Raw genomic sequence first — 21,265 nt, forward strand, 5'->3', positions numbered from 1 at the left:
GTAATACTCTAAATAGTAACAACTCTGACCTGACTGATTGAAGTCTGGTGTGGGCCGGAAGGAGGTAGTGGGGGAGTGAGGTGACAGGCTGTGTGTGGGGGATCCTGGCAGACTCTCCCCAGAAGACAGTGATCGGTTTAAGGAGGTAAAGCTGCGGCTGGTGTGGAGCAGTGGAGAAGGCTGCATAGCAAAGCGTCTGAATACTGACCGTCGTCTGGGGAAAGAATATGGTTTTGAAACACCTTAAAAGTACATGTAGTGTAAAGAAACCTAATGGTACAAAAATTCAACAGCCATATGAAGATATTAAACAAAATGATTACATTACAACTTATAAACTAGCGTTACAATTTATACATTTTTGTTTGAAAACAAACCATACCTTTCTTGCGTCTTCTCTTTCTTGGGCTTCTTGGTTCTCCTTATCATTTTGCTTCTATAACTATTCCTTCTAGCTGGACCAGTTTTGATTGAAGTATTCTCGAAAGGAGTAGTTGATATCGCAACCTTGCTTCCGCTCTAAACACAAAAAATATCGTTTCACTTTTTAGTTTCATACCAGTGTCGATAAAGACGTAGATATTATGAAGAAAGGAAGTCTGCACACCCTTGTGTAATATTTTTTCATAAACTCAGTTGACCAGTGCAGGAAATAAATGGTCAGTGCACCCAAGCTAATAAGCTAAGATAAGTTTGCCCATAAATAATAAAAAAAAAGAAAATGACATTCTTTCTGTGCAAATCCGAGCAATGTTAAGAAGTTGGGGTCAGAGCACAGAGTCAGCCATGATACAGTGCCCCTTTGGAGCACAGAGGGTTAATGGCCCCAGGAGTGGCAGCTTGACGATATGGGCACATGTGCCCCGAAAGTAATCCTCATTTTATGTGCGAAACATCAACAACAAAAGTTCCCTCACAAACCTCACACTTTGAGCACAGTTTCATTGTGGTTACGCGATCCATAGCCGAAACATGATTTGTTTTGGGTCTAACAAATGTAAACTATTTAATTCTATTTATTAAATTTAATTTGTTCATATTTAATCGATTACTCAAATGAATCAATATAATAAAAAACAAATTATTGCATTAATTAGATTTATTCAATTACATTTTTATCTATTTTATTTAAATCAATTATTTTATTTAAAATTGTTCGAAAAAATGAAAACTGTTGTTCACAATTATAATAATAACAAACGCCGTTAATAAAAAAACGACAAACCATTTTTTACATTTTGCATTTCTTCTCCTAACTGTACCCACATTGAACCGAACTGGACATAAAAACTGAGGTTTGTACCGAACCGTGAATATTTTTTATTGTTACACACTTATTACGCACACTTTTAATGCCCTGTAGTCCTAAAGGCATTGAGTAAAGACATTGTAGTGTCCTCTCACCTTCAGTAACAGTTCTACAACCTCAGTATGGACCAGTCCATGAACTGCTTCCCCATTCACATGAGTGATCAAGTCTCCAGCTTTGAGCCCAGCCTTTTGAGCGGGTCCGTTGTCCTCCACATTCTGATGAACAAGATTATAATTAAAACAGCAATATTGACAGAAAAATGAAGAAAATGTGAACAATATGAATAGTGAAAATATCAAACTGCTCTGATGATTTTATAAGAGCAGCACTGTTTCTTGGCTTAGGAAAACTAGGCGGTTCCCTAGGGCTCAACCAGCTGGGGGGTGCCAGTGAGCGCCCCCTGCCCCGCCACCATGCTCGCCCCATTTCAATGATTTACCTGAGTTTTGCTGAAATTTTATATACAATTTTGCAATATTTTTTATATATTTTTTTTAAAGGTTGCAAATTATTTGAATTGTTTGGGAGTGGAGCATTGTGGTGGGAGGGCGGAGACATGGGGGAGTGTGGGGAAATCTCACCTAGGTTACCAAAATGCCTAGAAACGCCCTGCATGAGAACTAAACATCTGTTTACCCAGACCATGTGATAGACAGTATAAACGTCACTGTCACAAGCGTAGACTCGAATAGCTCGGAGTGTGAAGCCAAACTTCTTCCCTGAACTGTGAATGATGATTGGCTGGCGTGAGCTGGCTGCAGAGAGGGAGGAGTCTCGACTGGGGGAGGAATCCCTGGACGAGGGGTTTGATGACAGCGAGTGTGAAGACATGGGACTGGCCAGCGGGGACGTGCCGAAAACATCTGCAGGATGAACACATAGTTGCGCATAGTTGAATATATGAATTATGTGTGTAATCCGATATAATCTTTTATTCTATCTGCAAAAAGTGATTGTTTCACATCTTCACTTTAATTAAGGACAGACAGCGAGCTTTAAACTTATTCAGCCAACAGCTATTCCATATAATGGTTTACTCACAGCTGGAGATTAGGAGTTATGAGTTAAGAGCTTTCAGATTTTTTAGTGCACTCTGTTGGGAAAAGCCTATGCTCTTTCCCCTCACAAAAAAACACACCTGGAGGGATCATAAGAGACAGAGCGCTGGTGGATGATGATTTAGGGATGGATGTCTGTGGTCTCGGGGAGGTCAAGTGGCTGACTGGCTCAGTGGATGGTTTTCTGGCAGTGTCTGAACTGTCAACTCCCTCTGGCCGTGATATCAGCTGGTCCAGGTGTTCCGAGAAACTGCCTGTTCAACCACGGAAAAAAAGACCTTATCATTTTTAGATTTTTTACACCGTGATGGACGTATATGGTTCCTCTCCAAACTGTTACCACATACTTGGTGGAACACAATTGTGTAGGATGTCTTTGATTTGCGGTTGCATTCAGTTTTCCTTTTACTTGAACTGGGAGACTCAAACCTGTTCCAGCATGACGATGTACACAATGTGAGCTCCATTAAGATCTGCTTTACATAGGTTGGAGTAGAAGATCTTGAGTGGCCTGCTACAGAGCTCTGACCTCAACCCAAATGAACACCTTTAAGATGAATGTGAACGCTGGCTGTTCCACCAGGCCTCCACACCTCACCTACATCAGTACCTGACTTTACTTACACCCTTGTGGCTGAATCTCCACAAACACACTCTAAATCTAGTGGAACATCCTTCTATAAGAGTGAAGGTTATTATATCAGCAAATATTACCCACTAAATATAGAATGGAATGCTTGAAAAGAGCGACCCAACTTATTGTCAGGTGTCCGCAAACTTTTCCGTATATTGTAGCTCAGATTTTTATATATTTTTTATGATAACTGTGACTCTGTAAAAACTAATTAATAAAACAAAAATTCTCATCTGTTCTCACAGCTGCTGCTCATTGAGTATAAAACAGCCATAAACCTTAAGAAATAAATGTCATGTTTAGAAGGCACAACCTGACAGGGTGGCATTGCTGACTGGGCTGGAGGGAGTGGTGGCATCAGGCTCGTCCTGATGAAGCTCTCCGACCGAAAAGGCCACTTTACCGGGCTTGTCTAGGGACAACGAACTGTCACAGCTCTCCACCTCGGCTGAAATGGCAAACTTAGGCAGGAGTCCTGAGTGTCGGCCTGTGCTGGTGCTCTCCACGTCAGACGAGTGGGACAGGGATGGTCTAAGAAACAAAAACAGGACTAGTTACAATGGCACCAGCGCAACACAAAAAATATATACCTAAGCGGAAGAAACCGACTGAAAGCTGACTTGGTACGCCCACGACCCTGTGAATTTTTTTTTTCAAATTCTGCTTTTCAGAATTTGAAAAAAAAATATTCACCTGAATCATAAAGAACTACACTAAAGAAAAGTATATATATATATATATATATATATATATATATATATATATATATATATATATATATATATATATATATATATATACACACACACACACACACACACACACACACACACACACACACACACATATACATACATACATACACACTCACACACAAACACACATACTGGATCTGACCACATTGTAATATTAAATATAAAATGCAACCATTTCGGTTGAATTTAATTACATTTCAGTGAAGTCTGGAGTCCAACTGAGCGAGTCGACAGTGATGGGACTCTCACTCTTCTTCTCCGGTTGTTCACCCTTTTCCTCCAGCTGACCACGTGACAGATCCAGGCTGCTGTATACCTAACAGAAGGCGTTTTATTTGCAACATTGAGCATGAAAGGACTTCTAAATCATTCACAATAGCAATCAATGAATAATATTTGGAGTCATAACCTATATATAAGAAAGCCTTTAATGCAAATCTCTATAATGTACACAGCGCAGCGTCTAGACAGAATGGATCTTATGAATATAAAACTGGAACTTCTAAATTTTATAATACGTGTGTCAGCTTTTCTGACACACCTGATGTCAAGAGGAATCTGTGATGCACATGTGACAGTTTTCTTGGATCACCAATGCACTGCAAGCCAGAAAAGCCCTGAAGGATTTTTTTTTATCATAAAACAAACAGAAAGTGGCACCAGTGATTCACCTCTAGAGGCCGCTCTTGTAATGAGAGCAGACCTTCGCAGCCGCTCCAGCAATGGACGCAACCCAAAAAAACTATCTGTATGGATTTTTGCAGGTTTCTGTCGACTTCTAATATATATATATATATATATATATATATATATATATATATATATATATATATATATATATATTACTGTCTATAAAAAATAACTCCACAAAACCGATTCATGCTTTACTGTCCAGCTTCATATTCAAATCTGTCATGTCATGCTGCAACCTCGGACCAGACTCACTTTAGAGAACCGGTGTGAGGAAGAGGAAAACTGCCGCAGATCCACATTGAAGTCTTCGTCATTTGTGTCCTCTTCCTCCTCAGTTTCCAGGTGATGGTATCTTTCAGATCGGGCTAAAAAAACAAAACAAAAAAAAAAAAACCATGAAAAGCTTTAATTGCAATTTAGAGCTTTGTTACTTCGGTTGAAGATTTTGAATTTAGCAAATGTGAATGATAAATATACACAATCAATGCAGATCTAAAGATGTGTATCAGGAGCATGCAGTCAAGAATGCAAATAAACCAGACACTGTTCACACTCGTGTAGACACACTGTGACATTTTCTGTTTCTTAGTTCTACTGTGTAGCAATGACTCACAGTACACTGAGACATTCTCACACATACACATATACACACATATACACACACACACACACACACACACACACACACACACACACACACACACACACTGACTGTCAAAGTAGCTGGTGTCATCCTCGGACTCAAGCTGGGGAATAAACTCGGCCTTCTGTCTGAGCAGACTGTTCCAGTCCAGACTGTGGAAGAACTGGTGCTGCTTGACCTCATAGGCTCCTCCTGCTAATACATACATACACACACACACACACACACACACACACACACACACACACACACACACACACACACACACACACAAAATAAGTACATTTTTCGGACATTATGATTTGTAATTTTTTTTAATCTAAATAAAAAAAATAAAAATTACACACTTCCTTCTTTTGTGATCCTACAAAACAAACCATAACTCCAAGAGTACTGGAGTACAATCATTGACTGCACATATTCCCATAGTTTTATAACTGCACTTGAATACTTAAACAGCTTATGATAACACACACACACACACACACGGCTCCAAAGTTACGATGAGTCGACTTACAATTTTTCAATCTTACAGTGACGTTAGCGACAGAACAGAACTGTACAAATAATTTGTGTTTTACTTGGCAGGCAAATGTAAAAGCATATGATTCGTCCTTCACTCAATGTTACACCAACCAGGCGAAACATTATGACATTATAAAATGATGACCGGTGAATAACACTGATTGACTGTCCATCACGGCACATGTTAGTGGGTGGGATACATTAGGCAGCGAGTGAACATTTTGTTCTCAAAGTTGATGTGTTAGAAGCAGGAAAAATGGGCAAAACTCCAAAACTGCAGCTTTTATGGGGTGTTTCTGGTCTGCAGTGGTCATTATCTCTCAAAAGTGCTCCAGGAAGGAACAGTGGTGAACAGGCCACAGGCTCATTGATACAAACGTGGGGAGCGAAGGCTGGTCCGTGAGGTCCGATCCAACAGACGAGCTCCTGCAGCTCAAATTGTTGAAGAAGCTAAAGCTGTTAATGCTCCACAGGTCAGAACTTTGGACCTGATCGGTTTATAACATACGAGTTTAGTTAATAGAGATTATACACATTTAGGAATATGACCTAATCCTTACTAACTATCTACATCACAAAAATTATGAAAACACACCCATAATTAAACAATAATGACTCAAAAACATGACCACATTTCCACCAATCAGATGTGGATCCATTTCCATACGTTCAATCTGGAACATTTGAAGAACTTTACATATACCTTATGAGCTGCGTCCTTCTACTCTCGCCACAGAAAACTGTTCAAACGGCCACGTTGTGTTTGGGAAAGTCACAGACTGATTTTATTCAAAAAAAACATTTTTGTTCTTTGCTGCACATGGAGCTTTTTATTCTGACAGCGGTCTCGCTACAGCTCTCTTGTAGTCATAAATTATGCAATTCAATTTCCTGTGAGGTTCAGCTGAATGTCACGCTAGACCCCTGTTTGTTTGGATTGAATCAGCAGGAGAAGAAGCTCAGCAGCTGATGTTCAACGTGCAAAGCCATGAGACTCCGATGTCTCGTTTCGCTTCTCTTGAAATGAAATCGTTTCACAGTGTAATTTTATATGCACATGATGGAGAACTCTTGTAAAAGTTATAAAATATTCATTCCCTCTGCTCTGCATGATACCTACCAGTTCCCAGGCGCTCCAGTGGGTTCTGCCTGAGCAGCAGTGTGATGAGTTCCTGAGAGTCAGCCGGAGGTGCGTCCTCTCCTTCAGGCCAGTTTATCTCGTCTGGAAATAGCGAGAAAGTGAGAACGCACTTCAACACAGCGTTGCGCTGTAACACACACTGAGAAGAAGAGCAGTGTGATACTGACCGCTAATCACCTGACCAAACAGCTCTTCGGGAGTGTCTCCGAAGAAAGGCACACATCCTACCAGGAACTCGTACAGAATGATCCCCATCGCCCACCAATCCACAGGCTTCCCGTAGCCCTGCCTCAGGATGACCTCCGGGGCGATGTATTCAGGGGTACCACACACCTAACACAGTACATGATGAGAAAAAAAACATTGAGATCTATTCTAGTGAACAGAAAATATCCCCCCAAAAAACATCACTGAAAATATTTCCAACTGAAAAAAAAAAACATAAAACATTTAGAGACTAATAACCCTTATTCAGATAAGACATGTTTTTAAAATGAGCAATTGTAATTATATGGTCAAGTGCAGAATTAATGGCACCCCTGCCAAAGAATGGCACAAAAAATTTAGATTTTAGATTTTTTTACTAAATATAAATTCGCTGTGATTTTGTAACACAGCAACAAAACGCAATGTACACAGTGTTTGTTCATAATAGTGCCAATAATTCTAGAGTGGACCTTCTAACCTCTACATCTACTGTAAGTACTGTACGGCAATTTCATAGTGATGAGAACCAGCACTTTTTCTCCTTAATCCCAGATTATTAATCCAGACTAACACATTTTACATCATTTCTCAATTTACACTTTTATTGAGGAAACTAAATGTACAATTTATGCAATGAGTGTATTAGCTATAACACTTAAGCAGTTATGCTCATTCTAATGGCTAACCTCATTAAATGAGCAAATATATTCATCTAAACAAATGTTCAAAGACCTTATTTTTGTAGCCAAGAGAACCTTCTCAAACTACCCTCTGAGAACAGTTAAAAGTGATATAAAAACATTTATTAAAGGAATAGCTCAAATCCCCCCCTAATAAAGAAAATTCTATCATTTTCTCAAATTTACGTTGTAAAAAAAAAAAAAAACTTTCCTAGAAAATAAAAAAAAAACAGAGAAACTCATTCAGATTTCAAACAAGATACACTATATTTCCAAAAGTATTGGGACACCTGACCTTTCCTGCTACACGTGGTTCTTTTCCAAACTGTTACCACAAAGCTGGAGGCACTCAATTGTACAGGACGTCTTTAGATGGCGCTGTAATAAAATTTTGCGTTCTCTTGAACTTGGAAACCCAAACCTGATCCAGCATGGCGATGCCCCTGTGCACAAAGTGTGCTCATGAAGATATGATTTGCATGCTTTGGAGTGGAAGATCTTGAGTGCTATAGAGCTCTGATCTCATCCCTACTGAACACCTTTGGGATTAATTGGAACGCTGACTGCACCCCAGGTCTCCTCACCTCACCTACATCAGTACCTGCCTTTCATAACACCCTTGTGTCTGATGAACACAAATCTCCATAAGCACCCTCCAAACTCTAGTGGAACATCTTCCCAGAAGAGTGGAGGGAATTAGAAGAGCAAATTGAGACTAAATGTGGAATGCAATGCTCAAAAATCACATACCGTACTTATGACCAGGTGACCCAATACTTTTGGAAATATAGTGTATGTGTGAGTATATGATGACAGAATTTAAATTTTTTTTAAATACATTTTTTTAATTGAAAAATGTAAATATTAATAAAATACTGTCTCAATAAAAACCTGTGGCTTCTCCCTCTGGTGTACAAATGAATCAATGTCAAGTGCCCCCTTAAACTTGGTAAAAAGATGATCTGTTTCCCATCTGTTTGCCTGGAGAACACTGTTTTTCTTCAATGTTACTCCTTCTGTTTTAATTACTATGGCGACGGTGCGGAAATGAGTGCCCTCTTCCAGCAATCAGACTGACATTGTCCTCTGTGCCATATTTAAAAATACTACCAGCCGTATCCAACCCTGCCAGTTACCCATCCCTGATGTAAGTCAAAGACAGGATGTGTCATGCATAGCTATACCTGTTTATCTAAGAACTCTCTAGCATCCTTCTCGATGTGGCCTTCATAGAGGTTCGTAGTCATGTTCATCAGGCCCACCTTGGACAAGCCGAAGTCAGTCAGCTTGATGTGTCCCATTAAGGTGACCAGCAAACTGAAATGATTCAATGAGACACAGTACAAATAAACAACACAGAAAGAATAAGACTTAGAGTCTAAACAAGACAAGGAGAAATGGGCAGAAGGTGGTCTGAGACACACTTGTCTGGTTTCAGGTCTCGGTGAACGATGCCATAGTTATGGAGGTATTCCAAAGCGAGGACCGTCTCTGCAAAGTACATTCTGGCCATGTCCACTGGCAAAGGACCCATGTTCTTCAGCAAAGTGGCGCAGTCTCCACCTGTCAAGAGGCCACACATTGTGTTTACAGTGTAAATCAACACAATTGTTATTCATTGTTAAATACGGAAACATACTTTTTTTTCAATACAGTCCTTTTTACGAACATCTTATCAAAAGGTAGAAAATGTAGTGTAGTTTTCTATTTCGAAAAAAGAGCAAAAAAAAAAAAAAAAAGGATCCGTCTGTGTATAAAACTCGCTTACCTTCAACGTACTCCATGACCATGCACAGGTGTCTGCGTGTCTCAAAAGAACAGTACATGCTGACCACGAACGGGTTCTCGGCGAAGGTCAGGATGTCCCTCTCGACAAAAGCCTGCTGGATCTGGTTCCTCAGCATTAGGTTCTGCTTGTTGATCTTCTTCATCGCGAAGCGCTGATTGGTCTCCTTGTGCCGCACCAGATACACAGCGCTGGGGGACGAAGAGGGGAATGAGTATCTCCGTAGTCACGGGTTAACATAAGAGGTTATTCTGAAAATATTACTCGGATAAAGAAACAAATAATTGTGAATTAAAAAATAAAAATATACATTTATAACTTGATTATTATATTTGTTGGGCTTTAAATATTAAATTATATTTTTTTTATATATTTTATAATTTTTTTTTTGTTTATATACAACAAACTAGGCCATTTAACTGATTAAACGGTTTAGTCGTTTACATTTACTAAACAAATATAGATATATACAGATATTTAACTTTATTTTTACTGAAAGATTTTCCCTAAATGAATAAGAGCTTTAAACACTGTCTAGACAGCTGAAATACTTTGCCGTGCCTCGTTGAGATTCCTTTTTGTTTTCTTTCTTGCAATCCAACTCACACCAGAGCAGTTCAATAGGATTTACGGTGACTGAGCAGGCCATTTCATTATAGATACGATCCAGACGACTGTTTGCTCTCCAAATAAAGCTTACAGAGCTCGGACTTGCTCTTCGGCTCATTGTCTTGTTGCATGGCGCAGTAGATTTCATCTAGACGCAGTCCAGACGGAATTGCATGGTGTTGAAGTATGGAATAGTAGCCATTTTGGTTCAGTTTTCATTTCAAGAGGAATAAGCCTCCAATCTTTCCTTCTTCCCTGCTCCAAAACATCCCCAAAGCATTAAACTTTCACCTCTATGCTTTGCTGTGGGGGTGAGGCAGTCTGCTAACATCTTCTCTCCTGCTCCGTTAGAGACAAACTGTCCAATTTGGACTCGTGTCCACAGAAATTCTCTGTTCAATTTGTGTGTTTTTGCCTTATAAATATTTGTTGCATACAAACAAAATGAACATGTGGGTCCCAGAAACCATAAACGAGAAGTTTCTGACCTTTGACAGACACTATATGAATTTGTTAATAAATATCTATTACCTCAAATGCAATAATAAAAAAAATGATCGTACTGACGCAGACTTTCAACAGGTACATAACTAAGCGAATGAAATACGGAGGAGCTGGATATAAATAAAAAGACGGAGGGTGAGAAATGTGCCAGTTTACCCGTAAGCTCCGTTACTGATCAGTTTGATCATCTCGAAGTCTATCTCGCAGGGTTTACGGCGGGGACGCTGTGGTGCGCTTGGACCCTGTGACTGAAAGAGAAAAGACTCATGAAATATTGAACAGCAAGAGAAAGTTTCAAAGCCTTTATTTTGTTATATTTTATTTCACATAGGTATTAATGCAGGTTTTCATTTCTGTGCCTCGACAGAATAAAAAAAAAACAGAAAATATTTTGCAAATTAACCCTTAAAAAAAAATTAATAAATAAATCAGACCACCGATCTGCACTGATTTTTTTTCCCATCCCTGCCACTAGGTGGTGGAGTTTTGTGGTTTGGCATCTGTCTTAGATTCTCCAAGTTGATGCAACATTTCAAGAACTAGCACTGAAACGTTGGATTTATTCAGAATTATTCATATTAATAAAAAGTACAAAGCAGGTTTTCTAATAAATTTAGGTCACTGTCACTTGGTCAATGCAAATGGGAAAAAAAAAAAACGTGTTTATTGGACTTGTAACCCAAATTTCCATCTTTCCAATGACCAATCAGAGAGCAGGAGCAATTTCACTCTCATGGCCTGTAGGATCTGGTTGTCCATGGCATTATCAGGATGTGAGTTTGCAACCATGTGATCATGTGTGCAGATGCAAATGAACATTATTGGAACATGAAATATTTATTTTGCTGAAATGTTATTTCATGTCAAGTTAATAATATTACTGTTTTATTGCTATGCCATGTTATTGTTTTGATGTTTTGTCCTGTCATGGTATGTCATGTTACGGTTTTATGTTGTTACATTACTCTCTAATGTTATGTTACTTTTTAGATTGTTTTTATTGTTGTCATTTTTAATGAGAAAACTACTTACACTCACAGAATCATCGGTATCAGGAGTTTCTGCAATTCCACTGTCGTAGCTGGTTAACTGGGCTATTTCTGCAACATTAAAAAAAGAGATTAAACTCAATAAAATGAATACAGTAATTCAATAAATAAAGCAAACAAACAAAATGAAACCTTTTGTAAAATGCGAACTTGATAATATCCGCACTGTCCATTTTTGATCAATGTTTGGAAGTAACTAAAACCAAAGCATCCTGTTTTTTTCCACATAATAAACCTGATGAGCTGACTCGTTTGGTTTCCTAAATGAGTTAAATGAAGCCAAAATCCAGCGAAAGGATCTCAACATGTGTCAAGAGACATTTGTGGAAAACTGCAGTGCCAAACAAAAACCCCAGCGAGCTCATTCCCAGCACAATAGAGCGCACGGCTAACCTGAAGACAGCAGGAGGTAATGAGCCACAGGGTGGATTTTGGGGGTCCCAAAGAGACTCGAGCACCACGAAAAGACTTCAAACAGCTGCCTGTCTCCACTTTAAACCCTTACAAGCACTGCACTGAAAGACCTCTGAGGATTACAGGGCCTCCAAGAGCTTTGGAAGCAATCCAGGTTTGGCTGAGGGAGCTAAGAAGCCTCCAGGTTTAATGGTGAAGGGGATTGGAGCGTGTAATGGTGAGCTACATGTGGGTCTAATTACTGGTAATGACGATCTTGATTGTGGTATTACAGGATCATTAAAGAGGGTCTGTCTCATTGATCAAGAAAATGCCTAATACACACTTCCTTCTATGATCCTTTCTTCTAACACTCCTGAATGTGAAGCAAAAATCCACATGGAAGAGGTGACCTATAAATAGACCTTCAGACCTTGTTTCGTTTCTACCTAAATCGAGTGAAGCAGAACTGCTGTCTAGAACATTCCTGCCACACTACTAAATTCGTCTAAACTATTTCTACTATGGAGTGCTCATTGATACGACTTTGATTATTATTGATTATTGATTACTAAATTATAAATATAAGAAGAATTGCTGAAATAAAAAAAAGACAAAACTGAATTCTATTTTACCTTCCAAAGGGTCCCGAGTCAGACCGAGTTGGCTGATAATGTAGCGTGGAATGTCGGTCTTGATGCCTTGCCCCTCTTTGGCGTGACCCTCAGCCGCCTCCAAGAGGTGGTAGAACTCCTCTGGATCAAACTCCTAGTAAATAAACATCACATTTTAGCTTTTAATTTTAAAAAAAAATAATGAATAATGATCTTTTTCCTATACATTGAATTAATTTGAAGATTAAAAATTTATGATCATAAAAAAAAAAAAAATAATCAACAAATGAAAGTTTAAACTGTTTATGCAAATGTATCTAAAAATTTACTTAGGAATGTCACAAATCTGAGGCATATCCTGTCTTCTATTTGCGCTCCTACGCGCTCCTACTCCCCTACAGCACATCTGTCACTTTATATAATAGACTCACTGGCCACTTTATCAGGAACACCCTTCCACTTCCTAGCCAACGAAGCATAGCCAATGATACGATACATTAAAGATATATATGAAGTAGCTAGCGATGCGATGCAATCCGATAAAAATATGATGTTATGCAATTTAATATGGTACAGATAGTTTGCTTTTATTTCTTTGGTTCAGTCAGTCTTCTAACGCATGGCCTTTTCACAAACACGCCTTGGTAGTGCAAAAAAAAATAAATAATTTTTTTTTGTGAGAACGCGTTTGAGAAACAGTTTAGCGAGGAAAAATCAATCTACATATAAAATGTTGGTCACAAATGATCACTTTCTACATAATAAAAGTATAGCACATCTACTAATAATTATATATAAATAAATTGCTTTTTACTGATGCAAATATGTTAAAAACAATGCATGCCAATGCCAGCTTGTATCAGATGCACACTTTTCAAATTGATGCACACATTGTTAACTTTTACGCCGATGCGCTGATGCGAATCAGTGATATTTTACCATCCCTAACACTTTTTTTACACTATTGTGTGTAAACGTTATAAAAATGTGTGTGTTTCTTAAAACTCAAACCAACCAAACTGGCACCAACAGCTATGCTGCAAAGTCACCAACATCAGATTTGTGCCCATTCTGATGTTTGATGTGAACTTTGAAGCTCTTGAACTGTGAATTATGACAGAATTGCTGCTGTGGAATAAACGACCGATCACATAGTTGTACAAATGAACAAGGGTGCACATGTTTAATACATGCATTGCAACATGTGCTTAAATACATTAAGGATCCATTAAAAATTACAGCACTTTTGCTCAAAGTAATGCTCCTATTGTAAATCACAGACCCCAGGAGTCCCTAATCACAGGACAGTTTAGAAAATGGTAACTGAGATATTCTCTTTCTTTGAGGCTAAAGGTCTGGAAAAAGTGTTGCGGCAGCCAAATAAAGCGACTTACGAGACACTCCAGAAGGCGTGCTGGTCTGGCAATGACAATAAGGATCTTCTTCACCAGGTCCTTAATGAAAGTCACCTCAGCACTCTCCGATCTCTCAGTGGACTGTGCACACAATTAGCAATGGGTTATTTGGGAATAAATACACACACACACACACACACACACACACACACACACTTTTACATGGGCTCATCTTCTCGCCCTAGTACATTTAATGAGCCAAAAAAAAGAAAAAAAAAAAAAAAACTTTGTTTTTCAAAAACACCAATACTTAGCATAGCTAGCACTTGTCCAAAGGTTGCAATATCTATGAAAATATTTAAGAATAAGTAAATAATCATTTTGGCCAATTTTTATGCAAATATTAGCAAAATATGAAAGATTAAAGGAAATGTATGCGCCTGCTGATCAGTCAAACACCCCAACCTGAGGTAAATTAGCTAGCTACTTTACTCTACAGCTTTGCTAGCAAGCCTGCATAGAAACAGAAATAAATGCTGACTATTTATAAACAGCAATATTTTACAGGCATAATTTGATAATCACTTGATAAAGATTAATCATACAAAAAAAAATATTTGGTGTTAATTAAATTTTTAGGAAAATGCTTGCAAGCTAGCAAAAGGTAAATGGATTCTGGTAATATCCAACCTGTAGCAGTAACAGGTTGTTAATAAAATGTCAAAATAATAATAACCATTTGCTTTAGTTTTAATTTCAGTTTATATTATTGTCCTAAATGTTTTAAGTGTCAATAATTTTTGAAATAATCTGTCTATAAAAAACAAGGTACTGGATTGACAGGTATAGATTAGCAGCTGTGGATTAGTTGTGGTAGTGGTATTTTAAAATATTTTTTTTTTCCAAAAAGCTAAATCTGTCAATCAACACATCACATGATTTCTTTATTAATTCTTTAATTCCCCATGTAGACAATAAAACAAGGGTGTTTGTTTAATTACTCTTATACTACAATTTAGCAGGACTACGTTTATTAAAGAGCAACATTTCATACTAACACTGAAGACTCCTCAAAAGTGCTTATAGTTTCCCAAAATAATAGCACATGAATAACTGAGGTGGCCTTCATACGGATTAGATCAATGTGTCCAATCCTATAAAGAAAGGTCTGGTGTTGGTACAGGTCTTATTCATTTCGAGCAGGAGTCACACATTTAGTAAACTCAGATGGCATTTCAGTACTCAGATGTGGCTTTTGTTCATTTGGAAAGCAAACCCATAGCCACCCCAGCCCTTCCCAGATAAGACTGTACATCCCAGATTAAAACCAACATAAGAGCCCCTCACTTCTTGATAAAGTCGCTCGAGTTTGTCGGTGAGCTCGCAGAAGTAGCGAGAAGTGATGAGGCCGAGGCGAGATTTTTCCAGACAGTCGCGTGCCAGCTCAATGATCTGGTGATGGGCGAAGCTGAGCACTCCGTCCGCCAGAGGCAGCACGTTCTCCGGGGAGCTGTTGCTGATGATCTCCTGAATCCTTTCCTCCATCTGTGCCGTGGCCTGAAGGAGACACCAGGGAGCTTACAACACACGCTACGCAAAAGCTTGGGAGTTGAATACAACCAGGGTTTGTTGCCTACCTTAGGAAAGCGTTCTTTGTACACATGATTCATCATAATAATCTCGTGGTCGCAGCACGATGGAGATCTTCCAGGGCTGAAAAACAAACACAAAAGAAACTGTTTCATTGGTAAATCATTCGAAATCCTTTTAAACAGAAGAACAAATGGATGATGAAAACCACAAGGAGGAGAAATTGAGGAGAAACTTGTAGTCGTACCTAAGGCTGCGTGAGCGCGGGCGCATGGGCATGGCCCTGCGGTGGTCATCGCCAGCAATGCTCTCAGTGCAGAAGTGCTTGGACAGGAAGTGGAGCTCGTCGGCAGTGGGCTGGAAGGGCAGCTGATGAAGCTTCTCCTGTGATGAACAGGACGACTAGAAATGACAAGGAGGTACATTAGGAAGGGACTTTGTTTTTTTTTTATTTACTCAATAATAAGTTCTGATAACGGTCTATACTCAATTGGGCATTATATATCAGCTAATATTATATTAGTATCATATAATATTGGTAGAACCACAAAGCTAAAATTTGTTTGTGCAAAAGTTTTCATCCCCCTACTTTTTTTTTTTTTGTAGAATTAGGTAAATTGATATTCTAAAGTCTATATCAGTAATTGAGCCATCAGTTAAGATGTCTGCAGTTGGAAGCGCAAAGGTTTGCACTCCAATTCGACACACTCTAGTTGCTTGATTTAATGTGCTTCATGTTTTCATTTTCTGTATCGGTTTGAGGCGTAAAGTCAGAATAAATTAGCAAAGAGATATGTTTAAAAACTAAAACAAAATTAAACCAGAGGTGGAGACTGGAGATAAACGCAAATTTATATTGTTAGTCAAAAAGTACTGCTTTAAAGACACTCGAACTCATGATTAATCTAAATAGATCACCACTAGACATCTAAATGCTTGAATGTTTTTTTTTTTTTTTATCAAATACTATACACCTTTAACTTTTCTGTCATTAATTAACTAGGACAGGGGTAATCTACGATGAAAAATGCACACAAAGCAAACTGAATAGATGCTCCGCTGCCCGACACGATCAGTTCGGCAAAGTTACACCTCATTAGTTTGGCTAAATTGTCCCATGTCTCGCCTTAAATGGCATCTGCGCATGTTATTCTCTGGCTCAGCTCATTGGCTCTTGTAAGCCCAGCGCCGGGTGGCTGGGCCGATTCTACCAGATTGTTTGCCATTTCATCCCCAGGTGGGTGTGTGCTGAAACTGTGTCAGTAAACACAGCCATAGCCAGTGAACGAAAGAACGAGTGTTTTTTTCCTGGCAAAGATTCAGGCACATATTTACCAGGAAACAAATCTGCTCTGAGCCATGTTAGTCAGAGCGACGGCATCTGTTATTTATCGCGAGGCAGCACGCGTTGCTTTGCACTCGGTTGGAGTCCAAATCTAACTTAAAGTATGTCAAATTTGCGGATGAAAACCCTCTCAGGTAGCCACCGTTTTATTGGGGAAGAGGATGTAGATCATTAAGGGTATGATTTCGGGTTGGTACGTGATATCTGCTAACATTTCTTCTCAGAATAGCCGAAACTCTTTCTTTTCTGAGATCAGAGGATTTAATCCTGCTTTTACATTGAGTTTTCCGGCATTTGGCAGATGCCCTTATCCAGAGCGACTGACAACTGAGCAGATGACGGATAAGGATCTTGTTCAAAAGCCAAACAGTAGCAGTCTGCTCAAGGGCCCAGCAGTGGCAGCATGGTGGTGCTGGGATTTGAACTTGTGACCTCCCGATCCAGAGATCGATACCTTAAGCACCAAGCTACCATTTCTTTGCTCTTGCAGAATTCATTTTCTCAAGATATATTCCTTAAGGACATATTTTCATACTCTGGCTTTTGTATATCGGTGTAAACTGAAATTGGCTGAAGTAGGCAGATGTTCAGTGCATTTCTTTTTTACTATTACTATATATTTTTACATAACCTTGGGTCAGTATCTGTCGTTTTTAAATGTATTTTATAAATAATGATTGACTTCCTTTTTAAACAAATGTCCTAAACATTTTATGCAACAAGTATACTTATATTTAATTTCCACTCATTTTTAGTTGTTTATTTCCCCTTTTAACAATGGACATAGTCTCCAAGCAGCTTTATACAGATATAGTGGTAATAAAATGACCATGAAGAATGTGTAAGTTTAGCCAGTGGTGACTATGGCAAGGAAAAACTCCCTGAGATGACAAGATCAAGAAACCTTGAGAGGAACCAGACTCAAAAGGAAAAAACTGGGTGGCCTTGAACATCTATTAATAACAGTTAATCATAGTTAAGGTGTGCAACTAAATCCAACCTGTGATCCTTAGCCATTGTAGTAGATTGCCAATATTAATTACAATCCAAATCCATTCACAAAGTTCCATTTATGGCATTTGACAGACACCCTTATCCAGAGCGAATCACAGTTATCTCATTTATACAACTAAGCAGTTGAGGATTAAGGGTTCTGTTCAAGTGCCAACAGAAGAAACCTGGTTCTGGGATTTAACTTCATAACTTTCCAAGTCCAACAACTTGTTTCAGTATGTTTCAGCACCGATTTGTATAATCTGTACATTTGTAGTAATGTATTTCTTGTTATAAAAATAAATTCTGTTTAAGATTTGTTACAGGGTTTCTGAAGGTTTTACAAAGCCAAATTGAAAACTTTTTAAGACCTTTTAGAATGAAATTTATATCATGACTTCAAAAACACACAAATACGTTGTTAGCAACTGGCCTTAAACAAGCCCTGAATGAAACTTTTTCAAGCCAAGTATTGCTAAACTAGCACTTCCCTATAGCTGAAAAATAAAATCCATTTTACATCTGCTGTACAATCCAAGAGAGATTTGGCCAATAACAGGAAGCTGATTGGCTGTTGCATGCTGGTTTCATTTGTAGTCATAGTACAGCGAATTATATTTGAACCCAAAAAAGTAAGATCTAAAACACCACAGAAACTAACAAACTAAAACCTTCTAAAGTGCTGCAGGAGCATTGTTAATAAGCATAGCGTTACTTGGACATTGGAAAATTATGATCTGTTTAAAAAGTAGAACAGACACTGAACAGAGAATTTAAGACTTAAAATTTAGATTTTTTTGATGTTAAGACTTTTTAAGACCATGCAGAATCCCTGTGTCAAGACAATGGACAAACATTGTGAGACAAACCATCTTAACACAAATAATTCCACTAATCATTACAGCTAATCATCAGGGATTAATCTGCTGATCTGTGATTGGGTTGCCATGCCCACTATAAAAACACAAACAGAAGTGGAGGATTAAATTTCTGCATTTTGTTTTCTGATAAGATTTTCAGCTAGATATGTTTACCTGCCAAACACTATCGATAGAATATGCATCCTTTTGAGTATCATGGTTTCTCATGAGGAATCGAAATGCATGTGGAATTCCTAAAAAGTTGCTCGGGGGACTATGCCGATTGTTTGAATAAACTTGAATAGCTGCTATTAACTCGGTGTGAAGTTTTTTCCCATCGTTTCAGTGCCCCACTGGGCAAATCCGAGCGGAAAGCTCTGAATACGTATGAATGTTATACGTCAGTCAGGGTGACTCAGAACAGAAAAACAACCAGACATTAAAACGCAAAAAAGGAAAAGAAATTCCCGCATTGTAAAGGGTGCTTACAGAAAGGGTGGAACTGGGGGTGTTGGTTCCATATCCAGATGAAGGAAGGGATGCCAAAGACCAGCGGCGTCCGTCGGTCCTACACGCAAACACACACATTACTGTAATGACTGGGAAGTACGTGAATGAAACCATTAGCATGCTGCACATAGGGTTAAACCGTGGTCGATGAGTGGAACACCAAAGGGGAAGGGAAGGGAAACGCTGAATGACTCATTGATTCTCGGAGCGAGAGCGAGGATGAATGCTGATTACAAAGCAGCTCAGGCTGAGTGCGAGTGTTTCTTTTTTTTGTTTTTTCAGAAAGGCATATTTAGTGCGCTATTTCCTGTAGACCCTTTCGCCATACTGATAGCAATAACAGATGAACACAACAACAGAAGGGAGCTGTGTGAAAACACAATGACAGCGAGCGGGCCGAGAAATTAATTAGCCCACTCAGAAAGGGGGGAAACAAATAAAAAAAGCGATTGTAATGGACGTTTCAGCCGGGGCTGAATTACTAAATAGTGCAAAAGGGCACAACTTAATTTTTTTAACAGATCACTACTTTTCTTTACAAAGGTAGTTCAGGAATGGCTTTTTTGTTGTTGTTGTTTGTTTGTTTTCTGAGTCTTAAGCTGTACTTATTCTCTTATCTTCATTGCAAAAAGCATGAAAGGGATTCTGTATATAGAAATGTGTACTTCATTCAGAATGCACTGTTTACCTGCGAGCGAAGGAGAAGTGGGCTGAGGCACTGGGGGAGAAGTTTCTAGGGCTGTCCTGAGGACTCGTGCCTAGAGGAAAAATCCAACACTCAAGTAATTCATCATACAGACACAGCCATTTAATCAAAGTAATATAATATATACACATTGTGTCAAAAATTTGGAAACACCTACACTTTTTATGGTATTTGAGACACATGAATGTTCCTTTTGTTTCTATGTGACATACAATACAAAAAAAAAAGAAAAAAAACCACAAACATTTTTAAAGTAAATGACTGGAAGAATATTTTGTGGACAGATGAGTCAAACATGGATGTTAATGGTTTGGGATTGTTTTGGAGCAGGGAAGGTTGGAGACTTATTCTGGGTGTTGACTGAACCAAAATGGCCACTATTCAATAATTCAACACCATGGACAGCAGCTAATTAGAACCGACTTCACCATACAATAAGATAATTATTTCAAACTGAAAATATAGATTTTTTTCGGGTAAATGAAATCCGCATACCCAGTTTGCTGCATTTAAACAAAAGAAATATGTGCAGTATGTGTCTCAGAAATGATAAAAGATTCTGTATTTCCAAACTTTTGGCAGACTTTATATATGTACTCGCATAAATATATACAGATAGATAGATTTGAATGATTGCTGGAAGCAGATCGATTTCCAAATGCGTTATTCTTTCGATAGCAATCAAAAGGAAGTAAAATCTGTAATTTCACAACAATTACAAAACATCTCAGTGCTCCTTCACCAGATGTTCATTTAACATTAAAGGAAGAAATCTTCACTATCACTGCTTATTCACCTATATGTATTTATCTATGTGTGTGAACTTAAGTAGAGTTCGGGTACAGCCTGACGATTACATAATAAACGTGACAAGGCCCAGTGTTCAGTCAGGCAACTGAAAATTGGAGAAACTGCACAGACAAAGTGAGACAGAACATCTAGGGGGAAAAAAAGGTCTGCGTGAATCACTCTTTGGCAATACAAACACTTTTTTTGCATTTAAATGAATTGATGGCCTTCGAGGGATTAAGTAAATGGCTGCAGTAAAGTAGATAAAAGGACACTGGAGATATTTAATGATATGGTGTTTCATCATGATTTGACGCCTCTGTGTGCTCAGGGCTCGCAGACGAGCAGTCGTGTTCGCCCTGAGGCCACGCAGCATCTTGTTAATTTTTACTGTCCATACTATGGATGAGAAGATTCACAGCTGAATCGGCATAAAAATTAATAATGTGTTGCATCAATTTAAAAAAGTGTGCATCGGATACAAGCATTTGTATTGCATTGTCTTTTTGTTTTT

General features: G+C 38.5%; 1 protein-coding gene across 9 annotated transcripts in view; it reads right to left on the bottom strand.

Annotated features, from left to right (window-relative positions):
* Positions 1–21,265, bottom strand: part of mast4 (microtubule associated serine/threonine kinase family member 4) — a 74,400-nt gene that overhangs the window by 6,382 nt on the left and 46,753 nt on the right. For 5 of the 9 annotated variants that reach the window (XM_046839874.1, XM_046839875.1, XM_046839867.1 and 2 more), the window contains 23 exons: positions 19,945–20,014; positions 19,236–19,314; positions 15,796–15,950; positions 15,596–15,671; positions 15,306–15,515; positions 13,998–14,099; positions 12,625–12,757; positions 11,580–11,647; positions 10,704–10,795; positions 9,417–9,625; positions 9,073–9,211; positions 8,833–8,965; positions 6,929–7,094; positions 6,741–6,842; positions 5,165–5,290; positions 4,705–4,817; positions 3,954–4,075; positions 3,318–3,535; positions 2,451–2,624; positions 1,949–2,175; positions 1,405–1,527; positions 383–519; positions 30–214 (listed from right to left, as the gene is read on the bottom strand). In XM_046839874.1, the coding sequence (XP_046695830.1) occupies positions 30–214; positions 383–519; positions 1,405–1,527; positions 1,949–2,175; positions 2,451–2,624; positions 3,318–3,535; positions 3,954–4,075; positions 4,705–4,817; positions 5,165–5,290; positions 6,741–6,842; positions 6,929–7,094; positions 8,833–8,965; positions 9,073–9,211; positions 9,417–9,625; positions 10,704–10,795; positions 11,580–11,647; positions 12,625–12,757; positions 13,998–14,099; positions 15,306–15,515; positions 15,596–15,671; positions 15,796–15,950; positions 19,236–19,314; positions 19,945–20,014 (3,159 nt within the window). The remainder of the gene's footprint in view (positions 1–29; positions 215–382; positions 520–1,404; positions 1,528–1,948; positions 2,176–2,450; positions 2,625–3,317; positions 3,536–3,953; positions 4,076–4,704; positions 4,818–5,164; positions 5,291–6,740; positions 6,843–6,928; positions 7,095–8,832; positions 8,966–9,072; positions 9,212–9,416; positions 9,626–10,703; positions 10,796–11,579; positions 11,648–12,624; positions 12,758–13,997; positions 14,100–15,305; positions 15,516–15,595; positions 15,672–15,795; positions 15,951–19,235; positions 19,315–19,944; positions 20,015–21,265) is intronic. The other 4 variants (XM_046839872.1, XM_046839871.1, XM_046839869.1 and 1 more) reach the window with 4 other exon arrangements.

The sequence above is a fragment of the Silurus meridionalis genome, chromosome 25 (genome assembly GCF_014805685.1).
Source record: "Silurus meridionalis isolate SWU-2019-XX chromosome 25, ASM1480568v1, whole genome shotgun sequence".
Taxonomy (NCBI): Eukaryota; Metazoa; Chordata; class Actinopteri; order Siluriformes; family Siluridae; genus Silurus; species Silurus meridionalis.